Raw genomic sequence first — 15,720 nt, 5'->3', positions numbered from 1 at the left:
CACAGAATATGATCATATCTTTAGGACACGAGGTAAATTTTAGTGTAAAATGCAGACCATTCGGACTAAAATCACAGCTAGCCAAGTGTAAATACTGTGAGTTTCAACACGACGGGTTGTGCAGCTGATCTGATGCAGTGTTACAGCTGTGTGTCGTCCTATGAAAACTTAATGCAGCGACTAACCCTCAAGACATTTTGCCACTCACCCAAGATGCCTCTGCAGCCAACTACCGGGGAATCCTGGGCATTTTAAATCTACACAGGGTTGTTTACATGCGAGTCATTAGCATGGATGGAGTCACTGACAAGTCTACAGTTTCAGTGGATTATTTGTTTTGTCTTGATGTTGTTGTGAATGGATTGATGAGATGAAGCTTCACCACCGTGTTCAAGATCATGATTGAAAAAGAGCAGAATTAATAGATAGGAGTACTTTAAGCTGCCACATGTGTACCAGCGAGGCTCTTTGATTTTAACTTGAGCTCTCTCCTCCCACAGCTGCAGTCAGATAACCAACATTAGCACGTTCACACTAACAAGAAAAAGAGCTTTATTTTTCTTTACATGAATCATATGTAGAACTAAATGACAGCTGTCAGCAGTGGGAGAATGTCCCTGCACTTGCAATGAATGTGTTACAAACAGCGTCACTAAATGTCGACTCAGCTTCACTCTACACAGGATTTCATTGTGTCGGTTTACAGCTGCTGCAGATGTGTCAAACTGAGAAGGAAATTGGGGGAGGCCGCCTGGGGGACGGGGGAGAGGAGGGGTGTGTTTGTGTGTAGATGAGGGGATGTTTTGTTGATTCCTGTGTGAGGTTGGTGAGGAAATGTGTCGAGTCTTGAGATGAGAGATAGAGACAGTTAAAGAGGTGAGGAAAGGAAAATACAGGATATGAGGGACATTAAATTGTTAATCCTTCGGAGGGACTTTTTGATGACAGTAAAGTTTGCTGGACTGAGATTATGGGCAGAGACAGACAAGCAAATAGACATACAACAAGAGGGAGATTAACATAAGAAATGTTTTGGGGTTTTTGGGGTAATCCTGCAGAAAGTCTCAAATTTGATAACAATAAAAACACAGAGAAAGAAAAAGAAAGAAAGCAAAATAGAGCGGTGGTGGGTGGGGTGGGGTGTTGAGGGAAATTGATACAGCAGCATCCTGTTAAGGAGCATGTCAGCACTTGTTGTAGCGGAGTTATGTGAAGGAAGTCAAGCTACTTTCACAACACCGTGATTCAACCGTAAAAAATAAAAGTCTTTAGTGGCGTCAGAGAAAAGGGCATCATTGCAGGAGTGCAGAATCAAAATATAAAATGGAGAATTAAACTGGTAATGAAACACACTGTACACTGGTGCACGGTAAATAAATAATAATCTGGTATGTGGTGAGTTGATAAGTAACTTAATATGCATGTATAATAGGACCAAATGTGTATGTTTGAGTTTGAACTTTTTATGGAGTACATATTTTTTGTTTTTTAAATAGATTTAAACACATCATTTTTACCACAATGATGTCTTTTTTGCAGATGTTTAAAACCTCAGCACATCTGTACAACGTAAAAATTTTAATAATACCAAACGAAGACATTTTTCTGAGGAATATTTTTCGCGTGTGTTTTATTTTGAAAACTCCCACCGGATGTTGACTCCAATCCTCCGTCTTCACAAAGATCCTCTAAAAGCGGAGGAAACTGACGCTGAGCTCAGACCTGAAAGTACGTGCAGCACAGGCACGAACCTGCTCCGCTATTCGCTCCATGTAGTCGGCTGGGCGCCGATATTTTGGTTTTGATGGGTTAATCTGAGACAGAAACAACAGACAACATTCATCGAGACAATCCGAACTGGGAAACTTGAAATGGAGTGACACATTTCCCCCCGCCTGGACTTGAACATCCCATGCTCTTTCACCTGTCGCTTCACCTGCCTGTTTCTTGCACATTTTACTCTCTCTGATGTCCACCTGTCACCGCCGCTTTCTGACCTGCACACAGCCTCACCACGGATCGTCACATAGACCCAGTAAGTGAATTTTACTGCTGCATTAGCTGCTGGTGAATCTGACAGCGCGGAGTTGCATCATCTGTCCAGCTGTCAGGAAAAGCTGCGGTTTAAACTTTGGATGAATTAGTAGTTATTGCTGCTTCTTTTAAACGATTTGCTTACTTTAACATTGACTAACGTTCAGATTTACAGTATTACACGTAACATTAAATGGACCACTTCTTAATGGTAAGTGAGCTGATCTTCCTTCGACCCTTTCGCGTTGTTTGTTTCATGTGTGTGTCAAGTCCCGACATGTCAGATACACAAAAGTTAACATGCTGCCTAGTTGAAAAAAAAAAAAAAAAATAACGAAACAGCATCCTGTTGATGCACAACGGACATACTGAAAATCTTGGTAACACAACAAACGGAGATGTTTCGCGGTAGTGTGTGTCCGCGGACCGGAGGACGGTCAACCCTCGTGGTTAACACCGCGGGGTTTGAAAAAAATAACGTTTTAATTGTTTAAATTTCAGTTTTTTTGTCCTGGCTCTTGGGGTGGGGGGTGGGGGGGTAAAACTCCTTAAGTTTTTAAAAACTACATTAGCTACAATTTTAATCACGGGGTTGTCCACACCGTTTTCTGCTAATTGAACGGCTGAACGTCGGTACTTTCCTTCCTACCCTGTAATGCTCGCGTGACTCGCCGCTGCGCACGGTCCCCTGCACTCCAGTGCGTGTGTGTCCGCGTATGTGTGCGTGCACGGTCCCTCGTGTTCGGGTGGCACGGATTTGTTTACAAACATAAGTCTCGTGGTCATGATGATGCGGACCAGCCGCTGCCCCCTACCGGTCAGCAGGAGGATATAGGTTGGTAGGTCAAACTTTTTGTAGAGCGGAGGGAAGAGGAAAAAACAGTGGAGCTAAAATTGGACCTGTATTGTGTACAGTAAAATGAACTGTACAGGGAAATGTACAGTAAATGTACAGTAAATGTACAGTAAAATGTACAGTAAATGTACAGTAAATGTACAGGGAAATGTACAGTAAATGTACAGTAAATGTACAGTAAATGTACAGTAAATGTACAGGGAAATGCTTGGTCTTTTCACAAATTTTCTCCCTGTCAAGTGTTTGGACTTTTTGTCCAGAAAACGTACAATTTGTTCTCTGATGTTTTTCATTTTTAGTAGTTGTGTTATTATAACTACAATAATAGTTATGATTATGATTATTATTTAGTTTTTGTAGTATTTTTTGTGTTCATTTGAATTCAAATTCATGTACGATACAATTTTTTTTTTTCAATAATTCGTTTAGTCTGTGAAACATCAAAGAATGGTCAATGAATTTTGCTGAGCTGAAGGTGAGGTCTTCAAATTTCTTGTTTTGTTTGACCTCAAACAGAAAAACAGCAAATCATGTGCAAGTATTTTTTTCTCTATTTTTTCTTGTAAATGACTGAAACAATTAATTGATTAAAAATAGTTGCCAGTAAATTTTCTGTCAATTGACAAATCGACTAATCATTTCAGTTCTATACATGTGTATAATGTGTGCTCTGATGCAGCAGTACCTGCTGTCTATGGGTGTGTTATTATAAATGTACTTTTTCATGTGTGATTTAGGCGACTACTGAGATGGCCCGTGCAGAGACCATCGAGAGCGTCAGGGAAACTGGGGGAGGAGGAAACGGCCCTCTTCCTCCCCAGAATACCTGCCGCATGGAGCTGCCTCGCCCCTTCCACACCTGGCCCGGCCTGCTCACCACTACCACCATGACCACTGGCTCTGGTGCCATACACCTCCACCCTAACCACCACCATAATGTGCACCCTCTGCAGCCTCTCTATCTGCCATATCCGCTGCCTGACGAGACCCAAACTCACCAGCAGTCACCTGCGTTATTGCCATCACCAACGCCCCCTCCTTCGCCACTCTGCCGCTGGAGGGAAGAGAGGGGTGGAGGCGCAGCAACACCAAGTGCCTTCTCAGGAGAGGAGTCAGGTAAGATAGTGGAATTTTCTTATAATTAGCATAAAACAGTGCTGACTGGGTAATGATTTTATCCCCTACAGGTGGGACTGAGAGTAGAGGAGGATAAAAATCTCACATTAATACCAGCTACAAGTGAGTTGTAGCATAGTGTCATTAAAACCTTATTGGTTAGTTCTCCCCTTGTTTTCACAGACAGGGACAGGGAACAATGTAACACCAAGACCAGTGCGATCTGTGTCAGAGCACATTAGTAATCATTTAGCCTGCCAGAACGAGCAGCAATAGAGCCAGCATTGATTTATGGCCAGTGCCGCCAGGTTCACTGCTGCAGGAACACGCTGCACTGACAGATTACAGCAGCAGTAGATGCAGGTTTCTGTTGTAAATGAATGAAAACTCAGCCACACAGCACAGTTTGCCTTTCAGACCTCCACCCAGTCAACACCAAGGTCAGGAGCAGAGTGTTGGTTATGTGTGCACTGCACCCAGGGCTGTGTTTCTATGATAGGAGACTGTTTGGGCAGTGTTGATGGGGGACAGGTGGAGGGGGAGTACAGTGTGAGGGGATGTGTTACAGCTGTTACAGGGATAAACATGTGACTCGTCTTTTGTAGATTGGCCTTGTACCAGCAGGCCGCTGTGTCATGAAGCTACACAGAAGTCAGACATTAAAACTAATCAACACGGTTTTGTTCACCAGACAATGCATGATGTGTGTCTGTCTTGACTTAATGAGGCGAGCAGAGGGAGGTTACACTGGCAGTGATGGACAAAAACGCTTCTTTGATTTGACTTAATAGAAAGGGAAATCTCCTGGTTGTGCAATGTCAAAAATTAAACTTTAATCAAAAAAATTAACTTAGCTGCTACCTATTTGGGTAATAGTAGTATTTGGGAATAGAAGTTTGTCCTACTGCTGTCACTCTGTGTAGCACCATAAAATGTCTTTGAGTTGCTGATTTATGACTTGCCTAAGCTCTTGTGTTTAGTCAAACAGGAGAGCTTTGAGTTAAGAGGGAGACACATTTTATTCTCTTGTGATGGATCAAGTAGAATAAATCTAAACCTTTTTTTTTTTTTGAAGCTGTAGAAAGGGAAATTCAGGAGGCATCAGTGGCCCAGCAGGTTACAGGAAAGGGGGGTTTACATCTGGCATTGAGCCACTGTGTTGTGACAGATTTGTAATAATGTAAACAGATAAACCCTCCCTCTCCACCTCCTCCTCCTCCAACTCCTCCTCCTCCCCTCTCAGCTGTAGGTCAGCTGTTCATCTCAGGCATGTTCAGACTTGTCCTGTGTGCTCTGGCTGCAAGAAAGAAACACTGTGCAGCATTTCTTCCTGCTCTGAGCGGCTCAGCCAGGCAGCAAAAAGTCAAGTCAAATATAATTTATTTAGCCCGGTATCACAAATTTTCCTCAAGGGGCTAAACAATCTGTAATCAAGCTTAAACCAAGGACGAGCAACAGAGGAGGGATCCCTGTACCAGGACGGACAGACATGCAATAGATGCTGTGTGTACAGAATAGAACAACATAGATTTACAGCATGGACAATCAGGATGACAGCACAATAGATTTGAAACATTAATGAAGAATATGATCTGAGAGGACATCCAGCAACATCCAGGTGCCGCCAACAGATAGGACCAGAGCCACACGACCTCTCCACCATGAGGACCCAGTCAGTCGGTCAGTCAGTCATCCTTAGTCTGTCACCAGCGGTCACTGAGGCCACTCAGTCAGACTGCAGATTTCTCAGGGAGCTCATTTGTAAGCCATTTATTTAGTCAGGCCGTTAAGTTTGTTAGTTGAAGAGTCAGAAAAGTGATTTAGTTAATCAGGCTTATGAGTCAGTCTACTAATCACACAGTCAGTTAACCATGGAGTCAGTTTGTTAATTATTCTGTTAATCTCCTGCTCAATCAGCGAGTTAGTCAATAAACCAGACACAAACCAGAATGACTAATTAATCAGTTGCTTTATTAATTAGTCAGCCCATCATTCAGTCATCACTGAATAAGTCAATGTAAATAATCAGTGTTATCTCTTAGTGAAGATAACATGTAAACCTGCATCATGTCGGGTTGTTCAACAGTCAGTTAGTTTGTTAGTTAGGCAGTTAGCTGGTTTCAATTTCAACATGTTGGTTCATTTGTCAGATGTTTTATCAGTCAGTTTGTTAGTTGTGTTGTTAAAATGTCAGGGAGTTATCCAGCTCATCATTGAGCCTTCTGCCTCTATCTAATTTATTTATTCTAATTTATTCTTTTATCTAATTTAGTCTGTTTTTTTTAATGCCGGCCCCCACCCAACAACCAAACCACCCTCCAGTCTCTCCTGGCTCCCATATTCAACTGGTCAGGGGGTCTCTCTGTCACCTTGTCAGTCTGTCACAGGCAGGTTCATCCCCTGCCCCACCCCTTTTCCTCCGGTCCACCCTATCACAGCTCGGCCCCCCGCTCTTTCGGCCAATCACACTGAGACGTCTCCAGGAGTACTGCCTTAGAGTTACCTTGGCAACAAGCCAGGGTTTTCCCGTTTGTGTTTTTTTTTTGCTGCCGCTCTCTCTTTTCTGTCTCTCTCTCTTCCTGTCTCTCTCTCTCTGTCTAGTCACCTGCATCTTTAAAGGATCAGTTGTAATCCTCCTAGCAAAGCAAATGCTGTGGTTGCCAGGGGTGCCCGTTTCTGTGGCAACTAGAGTTGTGGTTGCCGTAGGCAATCATCTCCATGCAGGAAACAGGGGTCGCCTCACAGAAAAGCTGTGATTGGACAAAGTAACAAAACAAGCTGGGGATCCAAAGGTGTGTCGAAGAACAGGGTTAGAATAGGGTATCTACTCATCTCACAGAGAGCTGGTATCAAACCTACACTTACTGTGATATCCTTTAGGATTTAAACAATCTCTTCCTGTCTCAAGTGAATGGAACAAAAACAAATGGGAAGCACTTTTTAATTTGTTTTGTGTCACATTAAAAAAGATCAAATGCAGAAACAGAAGAAGGAAGAGAAAAAAGAGGTGAAATGTCAATACTCCGGGTTTTTTGTGGTCGTTAAATCATTCATGGGATTAACATGCTTACACTATTCCATGGCATAAAATTGAAGAGAGATAGAATAAGCAAGAAAAATAACTAAATGAACAAGTAAGTAAACATAAATAGATAATAGTTTTCTATAACATAAAACGCAGTCACATCAGATCTCATCAAATCATAATGTCTCTAGTAGGTTTAGCCCTGTTTGTCACACTAAAGTGACCCGACAGAAGGTATAGGTATCAGTCTGTTTAAAAAACACCCGCACAAACAACAAACACAAACACACATACAGTACCTCTCCATACCAGACTTATTAAGCAGATTAAGAGATTACTCTCCCAAGTTCCATGAAGAGGAAAATAAGTCACCATCACCCATCAGCCTCCTTAAGAGATGTGTGTGTGTGTGTGTGTGTGTGTGTGTGTGTGTGTGTGTGTGTGTGTGTGTGTGTGTGTGTGTCTGTGAGGTCAGAGAACTAAGCTACCCCACTGGCAACCACAGTTACTATTTTTTAAGGTCAAAGGTCAAGACTGAAAGACTTGATGAACATGTTTTGCATATTAAAAGAAAAAAAATCCTGTTCCTGTTCTTTTCTGCATCAGAGACAATAAACATGCATGTGCATACACGATATTTAAACCTTTATGGCTATCTCCCTCTACAGAGCATTTCCTTGCAAAGTTGTGTTGATGTTGAAGGTGATGAGCAGTAACAACCTGAAAGTCAGTGCGACTGAGGGTTTGTGGGAAGTCTGTGTATGGTATTGTGTGTTTTTGGGTGTATGCTGGTGTGTTTGCTCACTAAATAAGTCTTTGTTGCTTGGCAGCGTGGTCTGTGCGTGTTATTATATGTGCACAGATCCCCCTGACTTGAAATGTCTACATTAGTTTGTAAGGAGGCCATTAATGTACGCTGCTTGTTGAGAATCAATTAAGCATAACCAGAGGCTCTGTGTATCCAATAAAGCACTTCTGTCTTTTCATACTTGCACATTTCTACTCAAGAGAGAGACAGAGTCAGAGCATGAGGAAGAACAACGGTAGAAATAAAACGAGGAAGAAGGAGAAATGCATTGTATGTATTTATTTGTTAGTATCTGGTTTTCTGAATATATTTTGCCTTTTCTGCCGCAGACTCAGACAGAGAGGAGCACCAGGAGGCCTCCAGCCAACAGGGGCCTCTGCCTGACCTGCTGCCCCAGAACGAGCACCCATCTTGGGCTTCACTACACCACAGAGCCCCCAGGAGAGAGGCAGTGCAGGAGATGGGGGTCAGGAGAGTGGCCAGTCAGCTGAGGGCCATTGGAGATGAATATAATGCCAGAGTCCTCCACAGAGCGGTAAGAGGAGGGGTGGGGTTAAATGTTCCGTTAGTACCATTAAGATAGCTAACTGGAAATGTTTAAGTCTTTCTGGAGAGGGGAGACATGACTGTTACCACAAAATGTTAATTTAGATAAGTTAATATGGACACTTACACCGACCTGAAATAGAGAAGAAAGAACCAACAAAAAATGATTTATGATTATGATTTTTTTGAGAGCTTTTGGTGATGAAATGTAACAACACATCGTGGCAATGCAGACTTCAACAACTGTTGGTAGCATGAGTCGTCCATGTCTCTCAGTGGCCAGACAAGCACAGAAAACTCTTCCTCCTTCTTCCTCATCTCCTCTGACGTCTTCTCTCTTTTCTGCATTGCAGTAATTTCACTAAAAGTAACTGTTGTGTAATGTAGCTCCAACTCCAACATGATGCGTTCAGGTTCAGTTACCGTTTTTTGAAATCCACACACAGTGGCATAGAAACCCCACCGCAGGCTCTGCGTCGATCCTGCGCAGACGCATAAACCAGGCTTAAAAAGTTGTGACTGAGATGTTGACTGTCACACAAACCATCAACAAGCTGATAAAAAACTAAAAACTGCTGAAGGAAGAGACGCCAATACAACACCTGAACATTCAGTCTCAATGCAGTGGCCGCACATGTTGTTGTGTAGTGGTTTTTAGTGGTTATTGTGGGTGTGTACAATGTTTACAGTGTCCTTGAACACAGCACAGGCACATTGATTCTCTGTCTCTCTCTCACACACACACAGACACAGACACAGACACAACTGTCTTATCAGTCCAGCATGTTCTTGCATGGGTGAACATGTGAGTTTGCATACATGCTTAATTACGTGCGTGCGTGCAGTAGTTTAGACAGATCAATACTTGCATGTGTGAGTGAATCAATGTCATCTGTGTGCTGTGAGCCTGTTAGTCTCTCTCATCTGTTCCCTCTGACTCTTTCCTTCCTCTCTCATTTTATCGTTTCACTTTCTTCTCTTTCTCTCTCCATATCACAGTCATACTAAACAGTTTCTCTGTCTCCCTCCTCTCCTTTCTCTCTCTGCCTGTCATTGGCAGTCAAGTCATTTTTGTACATTAAAAAATCTCACTTTACTTTCGTGAGAATCCTTTTGGTTTTAAAACACCCTGATAAAATAACAGCATGTTTTTCCTCTGCTGTCTTTCTTCTTTTTATTGTCAGTTCTTTATCTCTCCCCTCCCTCCCTCTGTGCTCTAGATCGCGTGAGGAGTTGGCAGCAACCCCCCCCCTCCTCCACCTCCTCCCCCACCGCACACATACACACACGCAAACATGGACACATGCACACACACACATCCCCACTGCTCTCTCTCCCTCGCCATCCCGCCTTATGCACATAAACAAAGATGACGTCACCTACCCTTGGCTCTCACTCTGTCATGGACTGCACGCACACGCGCGTGCACGCGCACACACGCACACACACACACATACGTACTTTATGAGGGTGTAACAACCCCTTTGCAAACATGTGTAGCAGGTTTCTGCGGTTACTGCCCTCACTGAGCTGTGTCCTGTCTGTCTGCTCTGTGTGTGTGTGTGTGTGTGTGTGTGTGTGTGTGTGTGTGTGTGTGTGTGTGTGTGTGTGTGTGTGTGTGCATGACAAATACTTTATTCTCAAGGGGAAATTGGGGAAATTGGGGAAATTGTGCGTGTGTGTGTTGTTTACAACCCAGCCGGGCCAAGAGCACAGTCAGACACTTTTTTGTAAATGAACAGTTTGAAACAAAAGGAATGAGAGAAGGAGGGATGGAGACTGTACAGAAAGGAAATAGGGAAGGAGGGAGGGAGGGTTAACCGCAGGCACGTGAGGTTCAGGCAGTTCAGAGTAGCATCCCTAACACAGACACACACTTGTTTATCCTCTTGTTTGAGCTGTGCTGAGTGTTGCCCATGCAGACACACAGTCTCTCTTTCTCTCCACTTCATCCCTCTGTTCATTTCTCTCCCTTAACATGACATCATGTTGCTTTCTTCAATGCTGACTTCTCTGCCTTTGTGAGATATTGAATAATCCGCTTCAAGGGATCTTTTTCTTTCCACCCAGGCTGTTATTATGCAGTTTTCAAATGATATTTCTTAAACATTTGGCACAGCTGACGTGTTCAGAAATGCAGCAGCAGCTCAGACGCCTCAAATCTGAAACCACGCCGCTTCATAAACTATCATCCGACACACTTTGAGAAAAAGTCACATGACTCATTTCAATATTTACTGGTTCCAGGATCTTTGTGGATATTCAAGTCCACTCCAGTACCTTTGGAACCTTTGTCTTTCTTAGCTGCTGCTCCACATTTCAACCTGGACAACAGGGGACAGCAGTGACTTGCATGAAGTTGAAGTAGTGTGATTTAGTCTATTATGTTGTATGAGCTCTTTCTTGGTCATTTTATCAATAAATGCACATTTTTAGCATCTTGTCATGTCTAAAAAGGTCAGATGTTGAATAATCAAACATTGACATCATTGTTATTCTCTCTCACAGCAGGCTGCCCCCCACTGGCAGGACTGGAGAGACGCCTGCCGAGGACTCTTCAACTTCGTCACCCAGACTCTCAGCACTCTCTACAGGCTCACGTAGGCAGCTTTCTCGCCTGCAACCACCGGTTACCATGGCAACTTTTTTACATTCAGGACTTGGTCACACTGGCTGTCAGACTGTGGCTGGTGAAGAGAACAATCCCGACTGGAGGACTAACGCATCGTCTTGAACAAAGAATCTGGGAGAAGGAGCTGGAGGTGTTGCTGTCTACCTGTGATCAGGATGCTACCTGCAGAAACTGGACTCTGCCAGTCTGTCTGAATGACAGTCTGTTCGTCAGTCAGTCAGTCTGCTGGTTCAGACTGCAGCTGACGGACTGACCGTCAATTTTCTACCTGTATATTTCGTAAAAACAATTTGCTTTCACTGTCTCTGTCAACGTCCCGGGGCTCAGCTGTTTATGTAGCAGGCGTGTGTGTGAGTCAGTGTGTGTATGTGTGCATGGCTGACCTGGGTCAAACAGTGTATACTGAGATATCAGAGTTTTTATGTAGTGTGGTAAATACAGATCTTTCAGAATTGGCTTGAAGGACTCTGTTTGTAAATGACCTGGTTTTGAAGAGAAGGTCTTGATCATCTTTTGGAAGTTTTTACTTCTTTAATATCAGCCACTATTTTGCTGGAGGATGTGTCCTCTTTGTCCCAACAGATGATATCTCTCCAATTCTTCCCTTTGATTATGTAAAACCTTCCAGTAATGATAATAACTTCCTCTGCTGTGGAAACTCAAATTATTACAGACAATGTTTTGACCCTCGTCACTCGTGTGCATATCACTGTGGTGTCTTTATTTTGCATCCTATGCCCTTGTTCTTATAAACTGTGAAACTGGACGCTGTAGTTGCATCGCAGGGAAAAGTCAGGTGTGATTCCACCAGAGAGCCAAGCACAGAGTGAACCTCTCTCTCCCAATCTGAAACTGCTTCATTTCATCGTATGATGTGCCTTTCTGCTCAGCTCTCTGCTGCGGGCCTAATCACCAGGACAATCACACACACACACACACACACACACACACACACACAGAAATACACACATTCTCTCTTTAAGTGCTTTGTTTTCAGTAACTAAATTCAAGTGTCATTTGCATTACATTCAAATGTTGTAACTTCAGCATGGCTTAAGGTCATTTCAGGACAGAAACACACACACACACACGCATGCATGCACGCACGCACGCACACACACACGTAGGGAATTGCCACTGTACATACCTCCACACCACTCATACTGCCAGTGTTGGGAGCTGGCAGGGTTCCACTCGCCTGTGTTGTTGACAGTGTTTATAGCTACATGATCGTATGTAAATATTCTTCTAAAAGATGAATCTAAGTGATGAACTTTAAAAAGTACTTATCAAAGCGAGAGTTCACTGTGTTTTTTGGAAGATGTTTTTTTGTAATTCCTGAGCGGCCGTTGGCAACAGTAGAGCAAGTCTGAATTTAAATCCAGTGGATTTGAGACGGTATTCCATGAGTTAAAAAAAAAAAAAATATATGACTTGGATCTTTGGATTGTTGAAATTTATTTGATGATGTTTGTAAAATAACCCCTTTGGTTGTGATTATTTTCATTGTAGTTTGGGAAAAAAAATGTTAACTGCTCATATTAATTTATTTTGGAAAGTAGCTTATCTGTAGCTTTTTTTGTTTGTTTGTTTTTCATTTTTTATGTAATGTATTATTTATTTTTTTCTTACATTCCTGATCAGAACTATGAATTAAGCTGTACTTAAGTTGTAACTGTTAAAACAGGTCGAATAAGATTGGAGTTAAAGCTGTTAATACACAAATCAATACATCACTTTCATTTCAAATGTTATCAGAATAGAAATAAAAAAAAAAAAAAACCCTAACCCAATCATTTCAACGGTACTATGTTTATGATGTGAAGTGTTTGTGTATAATCAGCATTACACACTGACAAGACCCTTTCCAGAAACTGAAAGTGATGTATTGGCTTTAAACGTTTATCAGATGAGATAGAAAATAACCAAATCTCTCCCTGTGTACTCTTTAAAGCACAAAGAAGGAATCAGGCCTCACACACTGTTAGCAATACTGAAAGTTTTTGTTTAACAGCTTAAACTGACTGAACTTAAAACCCATTTCACTCAAGATTAAACCCGGTATTTCTAATGTGGACAGTGGTAGTGCGACTGGTGCTACACATGCTAAAAAATATGCATGTAGGTACTGTAACGTACTTTGGATTGAAGTGCCCACTTAATGGAGTATTTGACCTTTTACACTTAAAACACCTCAAAAACTTTGGCTTTTGGGCTTCGGCGAACGTGTTTTGTCAGGTTATGTTTTGCTGTATTCATCATACCACTCTCACTTGGCCTCAGCTGCAATGTTTTGTTTTTTTTAATGTTTTTAGCACAGGGCCATTTGGAAAGCCTTCATGTATAAAGTCATGATGATACCACAGCCTGCAGATGTTCAGCTAACATGTGGCTAAGTGGCAATGCTAGCACAGTAGACACTTGTTTACTGCTTGTGTATTCATATTTGTAGATCAGTTTGCTAGCTGTGTTTTTAGCCATATTCGCTGTCATCACATAGTAATGTCTGATAAAATAACCCATTCGATACTCCACATGTCCACCTGTCAGTACTGAAATCACTCACCCTGCAGGTGATGGTCAGCCCGGCGCTGTCAGCACTTTGCAGTTGCTCTTCTCCCGCGGTTGCTTTTTCTCGTCAGAGCGCACTTCCTGGTTCAGGGGCCCGCCTCCCTCCCGCCAGGGACGCTCGGTGTCAGTCACATGCAGTGTGTATTTGCTGTTTTTCAACTTTTTTCTATTGTAAACTTTTACATGAATTTTGTACTTTTTTCTTTTTTATACAATAAAAATAAGGAGAACTATATTCACTTGTTCAGTCTTTCATGTCTAAGTTTAGATGCAGTACATGTAGAATGTAAAACTAAATACTTTACATATTGCAAGAACTAATATAAAATTTTTGTTTTTAGAATTTATTTCTCTTTTTGTCTGTTACCATATAATCCTGTTTTATATAATCTATACAGAACCTTCAGTATAACTTAATAATTTAAATACCACATTTATTTTTTTAATGTTTTTAAAAGAGAAGCTTCAGGTGTTTTGCCATCTAATCCCACCGTTCATTTTACATTAGGGGTGAACTGTTGCTTAAACAAAGAATTTGAAAGGTAACAATGAATGAGTCACTCTGCCTCTGTGCCAACCCAGTTCTAAGCTTATGAAAATCTCATCCCATGTTCGGATCTCATTTTGGAACGATGCTGCTCTGGTGGGACAGACGGGGACAGCGGCAGGTTATTGAAATGTGGTTTAGCAGCTGTTTACAGATGTTGGCGGCTCTGGGGGCAGGGCAGCAGCCCCCCTGGCCATGTGTGGCAGTGGACAGACAGACAGCGCTGTGGTCTCGGTCACATCTGGAGAGCACCAGGGATTAGCAGACAGAAGGTCAGGACCCTCACTGCTCACACACACTCGCACACAGATGCGCCGCGAGTGTTTACAACGATGGTCAACATGACAAATCTGGTTCAAGACGAGCATCAAAATACAGACACCAGTACATGTTTTGATGCTTTTAAAGAGGCCTTGAATAACCCTGGTATTGCATCGTGGACACAGTGTTAGTATATCATTGATTCATGCTCTTCACATCAGGGCGTGAGGGTCAAACCACATTAAGAACAAATTTGACACACATAATGTCATTCCCATGTGTGTAATACAGCAGGGCTGTGTCAGGGGACCAGAGTCCTGAGTTTCCCTGTCACAGTTATTTTTATATCATTTATTCTCCGGTTGTGTACACTACACCATCTGACTGACTCCTGAGTGATGATTTGTGTTATATTCATATGAAAAAAAAAATCAGTTTTGCTGCCATTGCTGGCCACTATAACACAAACCTGCGTCGCCTGTCAGTATTGTTCATAACAGCGTTTACTTTGCTCAGTGTCTTTACTGGGAAAACATCCCTGATACCCAGGAACTGACGATTCGTGTGAAATAAACCTGGATGTCAGGGGGTCCCTGGTGGCTGAGGGGAGAAGGTGCTGAACATGAACACATCCATTACATACATTACATTGCCCATCTCTCTGTCTCCCCTCATTTCCTTTAATCTGTCTTATCTACCACTGAGTCGACATCACTGTCTGATAACCAGTAGTGGGAGAAACATTCAGATCCTTGACTCAAAGAAGAGAAGTGGCTTTACTTCATTACAGCTAACAGTCCTGTAGTGGAAATATTATTAAAGGTTATCAGCAAATTGTAACGTATCAAAACTAAGTGTTCATAAGTGAGTATGAGTGCACTGTACTGAATATGTTATACCATATTATTATAATTTGTTATAACAAATTATTTAACTGTATTGTTATTACTGATGGATAATGTCCATAGTGTTGCTAATTCTAACTATATACTGCTGGGTTGCTTAATCTGTATCAGTCCATCATACCTCATAAAATTAACTAATCATTTCTATCTAAACTCATAATAAGCAAAGTAACTAGTAACTAAAGCTGTCAAATAAATGGAGGTAAATGTACAGTATTTCCCTGTGAAATGCAGCAGAGTAGAAGTACAAGATGCATCAAGATTTCTGCTTTTTACCACAAAAAATGAAATAAAATAAAATATCCCCTGATGTCCACAGTTCCAGAGTTTAGCACTTGTGAGCTAACACTGTCATGAATAAACAGAAACTCAGACTCCTCCCAGACTCAATGATAGATTTTTCACTTATTGTTTTGTTT

The 15,720-nt window shown here is 42.0% G+C and overlaps 1 protein-coding gene across 2 annotated transcripts; it reads left to right on the top strand.

The window, feature by feature from the left end:
- The first annotated feature begins 1,712 nt into the window (after nucleotides 1–1,712).
- bbc3 (BCL2 binding component 3) lies at nucleotides 1,713–13,823 on the top strand. Of its 2 annotated transcripts, none has more exons than XM_087177821.1 (4): nucleotides 1,713–2,035; nucleotides 3,628–4,006; nucleotides 8,169–8,374; nucleotides 10,897–13,823. In XM_087177821.1, the coding sequence occupies exons 2-4, from the start codon at nucleotides 3,640–3,642 to the stop codon at nucleotides 10,987–10,989; spliced, it is 666 nt and encodes a 221-aa protein (XP_087033947.1). In that variant the 5' UTR covers nucleotides 1,713–2,035; nucleotides 3,628–3,639; the 3' UTR covers nucleotides 10,990–13,823. The 2 variants fall into 2 exon arrangements, with proteins under 2 accessions (XP_087033947.1, XP_023276511.1); XM_023420743.2 differs by having other exon boundaries at nucleotides 1,714–2,035; nucleotides 10,894–13,823.
- Nucleotides 13,824–15,720: the final 1,897 nt, after the last annotated feature.

Source organism: Seriola lalandi, unplaced genomic scaffold (assembly GCF_002814215.2).
Source record: "Seriola lalandi dorsalis isolate HSWRI2012SDOR001 ecotype SW California unplaced genomic scaffold, Sedor1 jcf7180002054657, whole genome shotgun sequence".
In the NCBI taxonomy this organism is placed as follows: Eukaryota; Metazoa; Chordata; class Actinopteri; order Carangiformes; family Carangidae; genus Seriola; species Seriola lalandi.
Note: the sequence above shows the minus strand (reverse complement) of the source record. Positions and strands in the feature narration are given on the sequence as shown.